The 16,203-nt window shown below is 43.9% G+C and overlaps 1 protein-coding gene across 6 annotated transcripts in view; it reads left to right on the plus strand.

Moving 5' to 3' along the window:
• The window catches only part of CHD8 (chromodomain helicase DNA binding protein 8), a 1,013,809-nt gene that overhangs the window by 123,904 nt on the left and 873,702 nt on the right, over window positions 1-16,203 (plus strand). For all 6 annotated transcript variants that reach the window (XM_069238270.1, XM_069238269.1, XM_069238274.1 and 3 more), the window contains exon 4: window positions 8,359-8,762. In XM_069238270.1, coding sequence (XP_069094371.1) covers window positions 8,359-8,762 — 404 coding nt within the window. The remainder of the gene's footprint in view (window positions 1-8,358; window positions 8,763-16,203) is intronic.

Below are 16,203 nucleotides of genomic sequence, written 5' to 3' on the forward strand. Positions count from 1 at the left end.
GGCAAAGTCGTCCACAAAAGAACGCCATCAAGGTGGGTCATCCTTTGCATTAAAATTTGTTCCTCCTGAAGACATTAGAGTTCATTAGACCAGAGCTAAGTCTATTACTTCTGCTTTGGCTAGAGGTGTACCTGTTGAGATCTGTAAGGCAGCAACTTGGGCTCACCCCACGCTTTTGCAAAACATTATTGCTTGGACTTGAAAGTGAGGAGGGATGGACTTTTTGCCTGTTCCAGTGAGGTAGATGTATCCATCAGAAGAATCTGGTGGATACAGTATCTACCTGTGGATTCCTAGCTGTCGCACCTGCCTCCCTGTTGCTTGTCTGGTTATGCTAAGAACGAAAATGTTTGTATATATTATGTATATGTATTTCTAGCGGGTGGTATATACAGAATGTATGTTTATGTATGGATGTAATGCCATATATAGCACATGTTGTGCTTGTGATGGTGTTCACCCGTTTGCCTCGAAGGCACAGTTAAAAAAAAAAAAAAGAAAAAAAAAAAAAGCTGAGTGTAACTGAGGTCAGCGCGCTGGTGAGGACTTATTTTGGCTTCGATGATGTCAGACAGTGTCATGTGCGTAGCCATTGCATTGTGACGTCCTTGTCGACGTGGAGAGCTAGGAAGAAAAAAGTTCTGTTGAATGCTAGCACATTCGGAGTATTCTAAAGGTGAGGAATCCACAGACAGATACTCTATCTACCAGAAAAAGCGTTACCAAAAGTAAGTAACTTGTTCTTTCATGGACATCTGAATTGGGGTAGAAAGATGTACAGGAACCATGATAGCCAGAGCTCTTAAGGAGCCATCTATTTTGTATGTGGCTTGGCTCCACCTCCCAGGTGAATATTTTCAAGGCATACGGCTTATGATTGCTCAAAAGCAAAGGATGTGAAGATAGAACTCAGAACAATTAATCATCGGTTTATTAGCAGGGCCCCTGGAATTTAGCAATTGTACTGCTCTGGTGATTTTAGCATGATTATAGATTTTCCTTGTTTGCCACATAATTTATTTGCTGCACAAACTGCAGATTTTAACAAATTGTTTCAAGCTTAAACAAATCAAGATACTAAAAGTATAGCAACACATGTCACTGTGTAGTGGAATGCCCTCCACAAAAGTTGACTGTTCATCTTTGAACTGTTTATTTTTGTGTTTGGGTGTTAAATTGGCTGTAACAAGGTAATATTTGCCCCACAGTGTTACCTGGTGTCAACCCTGCTGCATAGTTTCGTCCTCCTCTCCGAAATAATTACAGTGGCCCTGCCCATTACTCGGGTATCACGGTGGACCTGCAGTGGTAGATCCACTATGAAGTAGTCACAAATACATTTGTAGTATCTTTTTAACTAACTGTTTTTATTTCACTTGGTGAACTGTCATCCGTTGCCTACCTGGGCACTGTATTCTGCCATTAGTGTGAGAAACCTCCCGAACAGACTGGCTTCCATTCACACGAACAGTGCACCTGTCCTGCTTGAGACATTGGGCTTCATCCTTAAGAAGGTGTGGACATGACATTTGTCTCTGTGCATGGACCAGAGTAGCTTTGTGTAAGGAAATGCCTCCTTGGCATGGTTACCTCCTGACTTTTTGCCTTTGCGGATGCTAAGTTTTGATTTGAAAGTGTGCTGAGGCCTGCTAACCAGGCCCCAGCACCAGTGTTCTTTCCCTAACCTGTACTTTTGTTTCCACAATTGGCACACCCTGGCATCCAGGTAAGTCCCTTGTAACTGGTACCCCTGGTACCAAGGGCCCTGATGCCAGGGAAGTTCTCTAAGGGCTGCAGCATGTCTTATGCCACCCTAGGGACCCCTCACTCAGCACAGACATACTGCTTACCAGCTTGTGTGTGCTAGTGGGGATAAAAAGACTAAGTCGACATGGCACTCCCCTCAGGGTGCCATGCCAACCTCACACTGCCTAAGTAGTATAGATAAGTCACCCCTCTAGCAGGCCTTACAGCCCTAAGGCAGGGTGCACTATATCATAGGTGAGGGCACCAGTGCATGAGCACTGTGCCCCTACAGTGTCTAAGCAAAACCTTAGACATTGTAAGTGCAGGGTAGCCATAAGAGTATATGGTCTAGGAGTCTGTCATGCACGAACTCCACAGCACCATAATGGCTACACTGAAACCTGGGAAGTTTGGTATCAAACTTCTCAGCACAATAAATGCACACTGATGCCAGTGAACATTTTATTGTAACATACACCCCAGAGGGCACCTTAGAGGTGCCCCCTGAAACCTTAACCGACTACCCGTGTAGGCTGACTGGTTTTAGCAACCTGCAACACACCAGACATGTTGCTGGCCACATGGGGAGAGTGCCTTTGGCACTCTGTGGCTAGTAACAAAGCCTGTACTGGGTGGAGGTTCTTCACACCTCCCCTTGCAGGAACTGTAACACCTGGCGGTGAGCCTCAAAGGCTCACCCCCTTTGTTACAGCACCCCAGGGCACTCCAGCTAGGGGTGTTGCCTGCCCCCTCCGGGCACGGACCCACTTTTGGCGGCAAGGCCGGAGGAGATAATGAGAATAACAAGGGGTCACTGGCCAGTCAGGACAGCCCCTAGGGCATCCTGAGCTGAGGTGACTGACTTTTAGAAATCCCCCAATAGGGATAGGAATGTGCCCCCCTCCCCTCGGGGAGGAGGCACAAGGAGGGTGTAGCCACCCTCAGGGGTAGTATCCATTGGCTACTAACCCCCCAGACCTAAACACAGCCCTTAAGTCTGTATTTAGGGGCTCCCCAGAACCTAGGAACTCAGATTCCTGCAACCTAAGAAGAAGACTGCTAAGCTGAAAAACCCTGCAGAGAAGACTGAGACACCAAATGCTTTGGCCCCAGCTCTACCGGCCTGTCTCCCCACTTCTAAAGACACTGCTCCAGCGACGCTTTCCACAGGGACCAGTGACCTCTGAAGCCTCAGAGGACTGCCCTGCATCTAGAAGGACCAAGAACTCCTGAGGACAGCGGCTCTGTTCACCAAAGACTGCAACTTTGCAACAAAGAAGCAACTTTGAAACAACACGCATTTCCCGCCGGAAGCGTGAGACTTGGCACTCTGCACCCGACGCCCCCGGCTCGACTTGTGGTGAACAATCACTTCAGGGAGGACTCCCCGGCGACTGCGAGACCGTGAGTAGCCAGAGTTGACCCCCCTGAGCTCCCACAGCGACGCCTGCAGAGAGAATCCAGAGGCTCCCCCTGACCGTGACTGCCTGCTTCTAAGAACCCGACGATTGGTAAAGACACTGCACCCGCAGCCCCCAGGACCTGAAGGATCCGACCTCCAGTGCAGGAGTGACCCCCAGGAGGCCCTCTCCCTTGCCCAGGTGGAGGCTACCCCGAGGAAGTCCCCCCCCCACCCCCCCCCACCTTGCCTGCCTGGATCGCTGAAGAGACCCCTTGGTCTCCCATTGCTTTCTATTGAAAACCCAACGCTTGTTTACACACTGCACCCGGCCGCCCCCGTGTCGCTGAGGGTGTACTTTCTGTGAGGTCTTGTGTCCCCCCCGGTGCCCTACAAAACCCCCTGGTCTGCCCTGCGAAGACGCGGGTACTTACCTGCTGGCAGACTGGAACCGGGGAACCCCCTTCTCCATCGAAGCCTATGCGTTTTGGGCACCACTTTGACCTCTGCACCTGACCGTCCCTGAGCTGCTGGTGTGGTAACTTTGAGGTTCCTCTGAACCCCCAACGGTGGGCTACCTTGGACCCAAACTTGAACCCCGTAGGTGGTTTACTTACCTGCAAAAACTAACAAACACTTTCCTCCCCCAGGAACTGTTGAAAATTGCAGTGTCTAGTTTTAAAATAGCTATATGTCATTTATGTGAAAACTGTATATGCTATTTTGCTAATTCAAAGTTCCTAAAGTACCTACCTGTAATACTTCAAATGAAAGGTATTGCATGTAAATCTTGAACCTGTGGTTCTTAAAATAAACTAAGAAAATATATTTTTCTATACAAAAACCTATTGGCCTGGAATTGTCTGAGTGTGTGTTCCTCATTTATTGCTTGTGTGTGTACAACAAATGCTTAACACTACTCCTTTGATAAGCCTACTGCTCGACCACACTACCACAAAATAGAGCATTAGAATTATCTCTTTTTGCCACTATCTTACCTCTATGGGGAACCCTTGGACTCTGTGCATACTATTCCTTACTTTGAAATAGTGCATACAGAGCCAACTTCCTACACTTTGCCCCTGTCTTAGATGGTAAGGTACCCTACTCTTGGACTCTGGAGTACCCTTCACTGTCTCTATGTGAGTAGTATAAATCAACCTAGTAAAAATAAAAAATATGGGCCGGGTCATGAAACTACTTTTCAGCTGCCACAAGGCACCTTTGGTCAGCCTGACCTGTTTGTTTTAGGACAGAGCACTCTGGATCCTCCACACCAGACTGTTGTACCCTCTTGTTCAGCCTTGTTCCTCTTATGACAGAAAGGTGCTAAGCTGCTTTTGTAATGTGAGACTGGGTAGTCCCTCCTTCTGGGTGTTAAGTTAGTCTCCTGAATGGAGGTTGAGCAAGCCTCCCTCTTAGGGTGCATGTAATAAAATACAAAAAATATGGATTTGCTCTAGTGACTTGTGTAGAGTATGATGGGGGTTGTAGACTGCCATCTGGACTGTTCTGGTCCACCCATTGACTACTCTGCCCCTACAGCTGAGTTAATATTTCTCCTAATGAAGTTTATTGGGTTCGATGACACCTGCTTCATACTTTGAGCCTTTCCAGAAACAAAAGAGGCCTATAAAGAAGTGAATGGGCTGCTCCACCAGGTCCACCCAAAAGGCTACCTAACCACTGGAGACATGTTGGAAAGCTTTTAACACCAGTAGTTCACTGAACCCAGGAGTGTATTATTCTGCTGCACTCCCTTCCACTGAAGGTTTTGTAGGAGCAGGGTCTTTGTAACAGCGAAGATCCAGAGGGGTCTTTATCCTAAAATTGTGCTGTGTAGTTTACACAGTGTATGCCACTCCTCAGTATTCTATCACTTTTCAGAGCATTTCACACCATCCTACCAGGCTCTATCTGGGATAGAGCCTGGTAGGATGGTGATCCTGGTGATGGTGATGGTGATCTTGATTGCAAGAGCACTGGAACCACTTCCCATTTAGATCTCCGACAAAGGGTGCTCTGGCCATCTAGCCCCAGGTGCCAAACAACTGGTGGAAGCTATGCAGCAAGCTATCACAAAATCCTTAGATAACCAGCATCAAGCCCCCAAAAACATCTGGTGTTTCTTCAGAAGTTACCTCAAATCATTCTCTGGCACCTATGGCTGCTTCTTTCGCAGGCCAAACTGTTCTCTTATAACATGGACATGAAGCAAAATGCATGTAAACAAAAGGAAGCGTGTCAATCTGTCAAGCATGGCAGCATTGTCATGGCATATCATCTGTGAAACCTTGGGCTTGAGTATGATTGTCAGTTCCCTTAACTGGTATCTGCCCAGGAGGAATTTAAGCTTGCGTTTAACCTGGCCAAATAATTAGTTGGACAGATACCGCTGATATGCCGTTCAGATGTTGACTCTGCAGCCACCAAGAAACTGCAGTCTATTATTATTGGCGACCCGAGGGTCTGGCTCATGTCTTTTGATCTTAAATCAGAGGCTTAGGAACGTCATTACTGTACTGGTTTGATAGGAAGAAAGTGAGATCCTTCCACTATCCAGGATCTCCGGCATCTGCAAAACATACACCTGGCTATGGACAAATCAGTGAGCTTGCATCATTTTTTACTGAGATACCCAGTTGGGCAGTGTGGGGAAGCCGTATGTGGATGGGTTTGGCAGAGTGCAGTGGGGGTTTGGGAGAGGTGGTGGTGGTGGTGGTGGTGGTGGTGGTGTGGTGGGTGGGTGGGTGGGGGTGGTTCTGCTTTTTTCCTCAGTACCATATCGTAAGGCCCATCCCGGTTGCAATGTCTGCCCCATTTTGGAGTAGTTCCTCAAGTGTACAATGAAGGTTGAGTGCCTGAGTTAATGAGTTTGGCCACACAAGAGCAGGTACACAGAACCCAGATGTAATTGCCTGTTACTCAGTTGGCTTTGGTGAAATGTAGCGTGGCGACAAATTATGGCAGCAATCTCATTATATGAGTGCTCTGATAATAGCCTTTCTAATTATGCCAAGGCTAATTCTATAGTAGAGGTTTAGTACTAGTAGTTTGCTTATTTTGTCATCTTTCTGTAGATCTAATTACTGGGTCTGGAGCTAGCGGTAAGCAGTAGTTCCAGAATTGGAATGCCCCTTTGAGTCTGTGCAAACCTACTAACTTGCATGCTTTAAGGGTTTCCCCAGCTCTTCTCTAATTAATTCCCATTTACTGATAAAGGTTGGAAATTTACTCCTGTCAAGGGTCAGAAGTAAAACGTCTTCCAGGGTTGGGGAAAAAGTGGTAAAGGGAAGTTGAACTTGTAAACGCTCAACATATTTTTGCATGAGCGAATTTACACCTGCATATTTTTCGTGCTAAAATACAGTTCACAGATATTTTCTAGGAGTATGGTTTCCTGGTCTACTTGTGTAAATTCTTGTGAATTGATAAGATAGGCAAATCTGGACTAATGCAAAGACATACCACTTTTGTGACTCTTAAAGAATTGGCCCCCTAATTATGTCTGGCATTAACCAATACTTTTTTTCTCTTAAAATTGTCTCTCTATCAGAACCCGCTCCTACTCAGCACCTGGATACTCTTAGGTGACAAGTTCCACGCTCTACAAATCCATGTTACATTAGAGATTCGCAATCTGCTCTTTCTCAAGGAGCATACTCGCTCGCAAAGTAGTTTTTTTCAATGCCAGGAACTACTGTGGCAGTATGTGTTTTTTGCAAACAAAAAATATTTTAACTTTTTGTTACAATGATGAGGGCCCAGCAGCTCCCACAACAAAGTTTTTTACAGAAGCCATGTCAAACCTAGATGTGCATTGGCAGAAACAAAGATTGACCACCAATGTCGGATTTATTGTGTTTGCCAATGCTTGTCTATATTCATATTTCCCATAATCTTGTTGAAACTGGTTATACTGGCTTTCCATTAGGAATACTTTTCGGAAAATACTAGCATGCATCAGCACATTTTACTAAATGATGCTTTAAAGAAATGGTACCTAAAATTTCATGCTAGTTTAGCATTAGGTGTTTTTTTTATTTTTTTTTAATTTTTTTTAGGTGAACTTTTTATTGTGAAAGCAAAATATCTTCAGTGTTGCTTCAAGGCTTATGTAAAAACTTGCATTTAATCAGGGAGCATTCTGCAAGCATTATGCTTAGTTTTTTATTTTTGAACTTTGCACTTTTTTTTTATTGGAACCACTGTCAGTTGTGCAGTCCGATCTTATATTTATTGAGAAAGCTCACCCTATAATAAACAATAAACACAAGTTTGAACAGCATTAACTTATGGACAGAAATATTACCTCATCTGCAGACATTTCCTTTCTCTGCTCTGTAATGTAGTACTGTAATTTGGCAGCCAAAGGGTTTGTGGTGCAGGGGGTTCGGCCTACCGGTCCCAAAGGCAATATTAGCCTGAAAACTTGTTGTCCTTAATCCCAAACAATATGTTCTGGATGTCGGGCCATAATAATTCCACACCTTTTGAGGGAGGGGGTGTCTGTGTGTGTAATATATATGTATACAAGTCCTGGTTACTTCCCCGACAGGGCTGGTGCAGAGCAACAGTAGCAGAAACAGTTTTAAGTTATATCCAGAAAAGATGCAACCAATCTAGGTCCCCCAAACAAAGGCTCGCGCTCCAGGATGCATCTTAAGGAAGAGTTATACAGCAATGCGTTTCGACCGAATGGTCTTTATAAAAAAGTGAAGCACTCTGGCTTACTTAGACTTGTCTGCGCAGTCATGCTTGCTCAACATTGAAAGCTCTTTGGAAATGTTAGGTGAAGCTTCCCTTAACTTCAGGTTATGTGACCCATTTTCCTGCTGTACATTTGCCATTGCACTACTGGTGTGCCACAGTGAAAAAACATGTAAGCAATTAGAAAGCGTATTTACAGATTGTTTTTCTAAGATTCTGTTGTGTGTTTTCTGGTTGATTACTGAGTTTAGAGTAAAGAGTGCAGAAGCAAAAGATCCTATGAACTAAACAATAAACCAGCCCTGTTAGTTGTATTGTGTATCTGAAATTAAGGAATGACTCGTGCCCTGAGTTTCCTTATTTACTCCTCCTGAGGATGGGACAGCAATTGGCAATGTAATATTGCTATATCTTAGCATGCTTTGTAATAGTTTGTGTAACTCAATAGTTTGGTTACCCTGCGGTGACACAATTTCAATTTTTTTTTTCCATCTCCTGTGTAGACTGCAACTTCGCAAGGCAGCTCCCCTGGCCTCTCCGTGGTGAAAGTCCTCACAGCTAATGAGGTTGCATCACTCTCCTCTTCTGTACCCTCTGGCAAGGTGGGAGGAACAGGTGAAACGCGGAAGCTGGAGCACCAGAAGAAGCAAGAAAAGGCTAACCGAATTGTAGCAGAGGCCATTGCCCGTGCTCGGGCGCGGGGGGAGCAGAACATTCCAAGGGTCCTGAATGAAGATGAGCTGCCTGCTGTGCTGGCTGATGGAGATGAAGGAAGCCTTGGTGATAAGAAGAGGAGAAAAAGGGCCTCAGGTATCCGGCTTGGACGAAGTGACAAGAGCAAAGAGGAAAAACCCAAGAAGGCTAAATCATCTATGTCATCCAAGTCCAGAGGAAAGTCCAAAACTAAGTGAGTTGATGTATTTGACTGGATATAGTTTCTGGATGTCCAAGTGTATATGGGCCCACCTTCTGTGTAAGAGGTTTCCAGACTCCTAGATTGCATTTGATCACCCTTCAGTCTTTCTCAGAATTTGTGCGAACTATTTGGGAGCGTGGGGAGGCAATAGTTACCGGAGCACTGTAAAATCAATGCAGAATAGTAGGTTCTTCAGAATAGTATGTTCCTCCTTACTTCAAGCCTCATCGTAGAATGTGTACATTTATAGCCGTATTCCATGTTTTCTCTGTATTTAGAGAACAGTGAGTCTTGTAACATGAATCATTTCTGCATTCACATGTTGTGCATTATCCTGCCATCTAGAGATTTGGTCTGGATTTGCCTCATTGACTGTTAGGCGCACTGTCCCTCCTTGTGTGACATCAGACATATGCCTAAGAAACCCTTGCTGTTGGGCCTGGAAGCACAGCTGAGAACTTGGCAGCCCAAGAAGAAGAGTAATGTTTTTGCCCCTAACAGTTTATAAAAGAAGCACCTTGACCTTGTGAGTCGGAGAATGAGCAAGGGTTATGGAGCACACCTCAGTGAGATTTTGCCCTAACTCCCAATGTAAGTTCACATGGAAGGACAAGATGTGTGTCACCTTTGTCTCCTGAAGGACCACAACTCAGTGAGGTTTGTGTTGTGTGCACTGAATTCCAGCATAATACCCTGAATACAACAGAAAAAACAGGTGAGCAAACTACACAATGGCAAAAGCACAGTTTGCCTAAAGATCTGGGGTTGTCAAGCGATGAAAAAGGATCACGGGGCAGGCTCCAACACTGAAGAAGTTGTTGAGGTTGAGCAAGGAAAGAAGTAGTAGAAAGTGTCAAAAGAGAGTGATTCCAAGAAACACCAGTCAACACTGCAACTGAGCCAAGACTTTAAGACTTGAAGATTGCAAAGGGAACCTGATGCCGAATCCAATGGTGATCCAAGGAGGCATAAAGAGCCCCATGAGGATCAAAGTCAAAAGAAAGCATTGGTGGGGTGGGGGCAGGTCCTTGGAACTGACGCTGACTCGAAAGGTGATTGAGAGTGTGGAAGGGAGAAGTCCTGTGAAAAAGAGTTCACCTAACAAAGTCTGCAACTCTAGACTCCGAACAGAAGCACTTCAAACAGCTGTGTGCACATCAGGAGGTTGTAGTTCTCTTAAACAAGAAGGCAATAGAAAGAATACCAACAAGAGAAAAGAGCCAATCAGTCTGGTGTTTTTCTCGTACTTAAACCGAGCAAGACACTGACCTATACTAGACATATGGGTACTGAACAAGTTTATAAAGACACATAAAATCACGAGGATGACACTGCAGTAGGTCATCCCATGCCTGAAAATAAGGAACTCCTTATCTACATAGACTGCAGGTCATTCGACCTCTGTGTACCAATGAATAACATACACAGGAAGTTCTTGCTAGTTAGTCATAGACCTGGTACATTATCACCTCGAAATTCTACCCTTTGTATAATTTCCTCTCCAGAGGTTTTCACAAAGTGCTTAGATGAATTTGTAGCACACCTGTGGAGGCCGAGAATACATGTATACCCACGCTTGCAATTATTTTTATTTTTTTTCCAGCCAGTTGTCTAAAAGTCGCAGGAAAACCTGCAGGTAATGGTAAAGATACTCCACAAACTGAGAGAAAGCATCCCCAAATCTAGAAATGGAAAGAATTCCTAGGAGCTAGACCACATTAGTTAGAGGCCAAAACATTCCCAGTAACAAAAGAGCCCAGACATGGACAGCGCAAGCTCACCTCTGCCATCAGGGTTTGCCTCTGACAGTGAGGACTGTGGGTAAGCTAATGGGTATGATGGCACCTTGCATATTCTTGATAATCCATGCCAACAAATTGGGAGGGACAAGATTACACATTCGGTCCAAACTTGCAGAGAACTGATGGAGAATGAGCCGTTTTAGAGAACGAGAGCACTGATGGCAATACACCTACGATGGGTACAGAACACAGAAGCAAACAGATGAACCAACTAGAGAATACAAAATGCCAAAGCTTTGCAGTGAAGTATCAACACCACCAGTCACCAAGGAATATCCTCTCCATAGAATGGTCAGAGAAATGTATTTTCCCAAATTCCACTTGTATTGCTAGTGCTAGTAAATGCAAATAAGCACCACTGACTTTAATCTTGATAGTATCTCAATGGTCCAGACAACCCTGATTTTCTAACTTGATGGAGATGGCATCAAAAATGGATATATGGGTCTGCTAGCTCATCAGGACCTATTGGCAATACAAAGGGGTCAAGTATACCATACCACCAGGTGCCATCTACCCTGAGCCTAGAGGCATGGCTCTGAGGACCTAGAGTTAGGCTATCTAAAAGGGCCATGGAGGTCTTAAAAGAGGCTAGAAGGTCTCCCAAAAGGAAATGCTGCATTAGAAAATGGAACAGGTTCTTACACTGGTTTTAGAAGAAGTGGCTTGGTGAAAGCTGGGAACAAAACAATACTACCATCAAGAACCGCACCTGGTACATGAGGGACTTTCGTATGCCTCACTTCAGCTACATCTGTCAGCCATAGTGGCGTACGGCATGCGTTGTGACTTCAATACTTAACAATCAAGAAGGTATTCTTAATCGGCTTCACATTTTTGCAAAGAGTTAGCGAACTGCAGGCACTCGCAATGCAAGAATCTTCGCAAAAAAAAATAAAAAAATTGACAATCCGAGAAAACCAGCAGTTCCTTACAATCTTGTTTTATTATCAACCAGACCATACAGTAAACTGCGTTTTTCCAGCAGCCTTAAATCACAAGCGGAAAAGGCCCTTTGTACTTTGGATGTCAAAAGGGCAAAAATATTTTACTTACAGGAAAAAAACATAAGGAAAGGAAGACAATTTTCATATCCTCGCCCGAGAATGCAAGGGTTCCCAAGTCACCAAGGGAACTGTCTCAAGATGGATTGTCCTAACAGTCAAGATATGTTATAAAGTAGCAGAAGTAGCACTAGTCGTAAAAACAAGGGCACACTCTACGAGGAAAAAAAAACAGAGCAACGCTTTTTCATTGCCCCCAGGTCTACAAACCATATCTGCACAGCGGCTGCAAGGTATTCTGGGCACACCTTTACTAAACATTACAGCGTGGCCATCCAAGCTAATAAGGAGGCACAGGTGGGACAAAAAAACCGAGACAACTGTTTGGCAACCCAGACTCATTTCAACCCAGTCTCTCAATGGAAGAAAATACTGCTACAAAGTCAGTGTACATCTTGTGAATCCAGAAAAGATTTGCCCTGCAAAACAAAACGGTAACTTATCTATAGGAGTAGGTTTGCAGCTTAAAGAAATTTCTGGATTCACATATGACTTTGCTGCCCCCTTAAAATGAGGTCTATTTACTGTTGAGGGACGCAAGAGTATGTATAGGAGAAGAATTATTAAAACCCATGGGGGAGGGGCCGCCAAAGGGAAAAATAGTAGCTCTTTGTTGAGGCTGCCATCTTCAGATTCTGCGGCACATGCCTGACATTATATAGGGAAGGATTTAGCACAAAATGGTCAACTCGACAAAGCTAGAGAGATCTGGTACTTAGAGACCAATCTGGAGCCAGCCACTAGATGGCAGAGTAATGCACTGCATGTAAATCACAAAAATACTTGAAGCTCAAAACTACTCATATAGGTAAGTAACCATTTAGTTTTATTCCATCTTGCCATTTTGCAGAAATAATCTCTTCATTTAATTTGGTGCTAACTTCTCCTGAAACCAATTTCCAGCTGTCCTCCCAACCAGTCTCCATTCATGGTAGAGTACAACCGGCCCGTGCACTACCTCCTCATTATGGAAGACATGAACATTTCATCATCCTCCTTAGGCGAGAAAATCCTTGTTCAAGAACCAAAAGTTGTCAATGATGGAGTAGTACTGCTGGAATGGGGGAAAATGTCCTATTTCCAGCTGCACTTCTCGGTAATGGATTCCTGCCTGGGAATCGCTGCTGGAAGGCTGCCGAACAGTAAGATGATTTGGTGCCTGAAAAGCAGCTCCCTTTGAAGCCAAACGTTTTGATGTTGTTCTGGTTGTTCTTTCTTTAACCCAGTAAGGCCTTGCGGTGAGCACAATGAAATGTTATTTGTTGGCCCTTTTGGCTTTTTTGTTTACCTGACCACAAGTTATACCATTTATAAAAGGTTTGACCCACAGTTTTACCTCCCGAAACACATTTGTTATGTCCCAGTGGGATCTAGACTCAATACTGACATTTCTCACACCCTTCAAATCAATATACAGCTGCTCTTGGAGGCTTTTGACACTTAAAACAGTCTGTCATTGTAATTACATCAGCATGCTGGGTGAGTGAACTGCAGGTGCTTTCGGTCTAACTGCCCAACACCACCTTATTGAAGGACAAATTGGTACCTAGAACCCATGCAGGATTACTACCAAAGATTAAGACTCCCTTCTACTTAGGCCAGGCAGTCACTGCCAGTATTTTTTGCCCTGTCTCACCCCTTGAAACTGGATTGGAGAATCTATCGCCTAGACGCTAGGAGGGCACTGAGCTTTTACATCGACCAAACCAAGCACCATTGCATGGATAAATAGCTCTGTGTGGGGTTTTCTAGTGCAAAGAAAGGTAAGGCTGTGCATAGGAAGACCCTATAAAGGTAGATCATTTTCTGCATCCGACTCAACTGTGCACTGGCCAAGAAGCAGCCCCAAGAAAATTGTCAATGCATTCTACCTGGTCCAAGGCAACTATAATGACTTTGGTGAGAGGGGTACCTTTTCTCGATAACACCAGTGATGCAACATGGGCATCAGTGCACACATTCACAAAACACTACTGCCTTTGCAGACTGGTCTGCACTTTAGAGGGGGTGAGGTTTTGAGAGGGGTGCGTGGCTCTTAATTTTCTACCTTTTGGGAGGTCCTGCTATGGTAACTGTTCTAAATGTTAAGAAGCTGCAATTAGAAGTATCCGTCAGACTAATAATTTGCGTAACTTCAGCAGCGCTCTTTCTGGTGGACACTCACTGCAGTTTCTTCTTGTCCCTCCCGCCTTGTGCTTTCGGTGTATTGGCCTCTTTACCATCCAGAAAGGCTCCCAAGTAAGGAATCAAAACACTGACATCAAGACAGTTTGTTCTATGGTTCACATCCGAGGGTGTGGAAGAAGAAAGATGCAAGAAGCTGACAGCAGCACAGGTGTTGTGCTTATATGCATCTCTGCTCAATCACTTCCATGGTGGGTGGACTTGTCTCAGAGCCACACTGTACCAACTACCAGCGAGCAAGTGTATCGCTGTAGAATTCTTCAGATCTTGTCTGGCACCTAGAGAAATTTTAAAGATGAGGACTCTACAGTTGTAGTATCTACCTACAAAAGCATTAACCAAAGTTAAGTACAACCAGCAATTACTATGTATCCCTGAGACCAGAAAGATATAATAGAAGCAAATATGTTTTACTTTTGCAAATTGTCCATCTGTTCCAAAAACTACCGAAGAAAACGTTGTCACTTGTACTATTTTATCGTACTTATTTCCATTATGGTTTTTATTTTGACCGTTAATTTCTTTGAGAAAACCATGAGTATTCTACACAGAAGACCCCTTGGTGAATTCCGAATTGTCTACTTTTCTGAAATATATTGCTTTCTGGAGTCACCCATAGTTTCAAATCTATTTTCACCACAAACTGCAAGTAAGTAGGAATCAGAATAAATATGAGCAATCAACTAGCACTTGGAAAAATGCAAAAAAATGGCTTAAAAAACAAAAAGAAATTCTACAGATGTACTTGAAATCTGGAAAGAATGTGATCTTATAAGAGCAAACTGATGCTATTTGTAGGATAAATATTCACTTTTGCGCAGCACCTTCTTCCTACTGTCCCAAAAACACACGTTGCAATATTTAGGTTATTTTCTTGGTTCCCTCCAGGCGATTTCACAAACCCTGTGTGTCTTTAGAATATCCAACATGTTGCGGGGAAAGGACGCAAATTAGGACTGGACACTTTTGTTAAGCAAAAACAATTTCTAAGGAGTGTTTGCATGAGCTGCCATAAACCAGGCTTTCTATAGGTTGGATGAGAGCCTCGGCATTGGGCTGAGAGTTTAAAGGGCTAAAGTGCATGATTTTTTTTTTTTAATTTTTTTTTTTCCACTTATTTTTATTCAATTTTTCAAAGAATCAAGCAGCTAGAGCACAGCAATTCTAAGACGCAAGAAGGAAATATTTTCCTTTTCCTATTACGGGATGCCTTGTGTAAATGAAGTCTTTTGCATGGTGTGCTTAGCCATCAAGCATCTTGGTTGCTGCATGGTGTTTCTATAAATATTGATAAGCCTCTCAAGGTTAATTTGAAGATCTCAGATAGCAGGTAGTGTAGTTTATATCTGCATGAGCAACATCCATACCGTGCAAAATGTCTAATAGCTGACTACGTTTCAACCCATAGGTACTCGCATACATTTTCCCGCATTGATTCCAGCAGGATAACTGTCTGGGAGCTTGCAGGGCTTGTGCAGGTGTAGGGGAGTAGGTGTAGGGGAAGCGAAGCATCTATATTTAGTGGCTGAATTGCACAATGTGTAACCAGAAAATCTGAGATCAATCTTGGCTTTCACTCTTTACCAAATTGTGTGATCCTAGGCAATTGTATTATTTCACGTTCCCTCTTTTTTTCCTTCATTATGACATATGGGAGGACCTCGAAATACAAGGTTTCAATATTTGTGCTGTACAAAAACGTCTGTCTAATATAGTAAACTATAATATTCATGGACACCAGCAATCCAGGCCACACAGGGGGGCACATAACTGAGTTGCCTCATAGTTTACTACGGTCATTGGTGTCAGGGTTAGGGATAACCATAAATGTTTTTAAATTCATGTTTGAAAACTTTAACTTTAAAAACAAAATACTTCTCAATGCACTTGCAATAATCTGTTGTATTAAGGTGAATCGGTTCTGCATATTAATGAAATACAATGTTCGATGGCATGTGTGGCTGTAGATACAGATGCTCTGGGTACTACTGCCATCTAGTGTTGGGTCAGGAGTTGTGCAAGTTGTTTTTCTTCAAAGTCTTTCGAGTCAGTGATGTTGCACAGGGGCATTCGCTCCATTGTTAGATTGATTCCTCTCCACCATTGGGTTCGGACGTGTCTGCCTCTGTTCCATGGTTTCGACTCTGCAGTATAATTCTCCAGTTTAATTACTGCCCTCGACTATTGTTTTCGTTGGTGCCTTTCCACTTCTGTGCTTCTCTCAAACTTCATTGCTTTGGACCAACCAACCTTCGAGACGCTGCCAATTTCCAGCCTACCTTCCAGTGTGTCATGCACTCAATCTAGGATGTGTTTTTGATGGAACCGACACCCTTCAGATTTTGTCCGTGTTGCCACGCAAAATATCCACACACCAATCAA

This window comes from Pleurodeles waltl, chromosome 6, assembly GCF_031143425.1.
Source record: "Pleurodeles waltl isolate 20211129_DDA chromosome 6, aPleWal1.hap1.20221129, whole genome shotgun sequence".
Lineage (NCBI taxonomy): Eukaryota > Metazoa > Chordata > Amphibia > Caudata > Salamandridae > Pleurodeles > Pleurodeles waltl.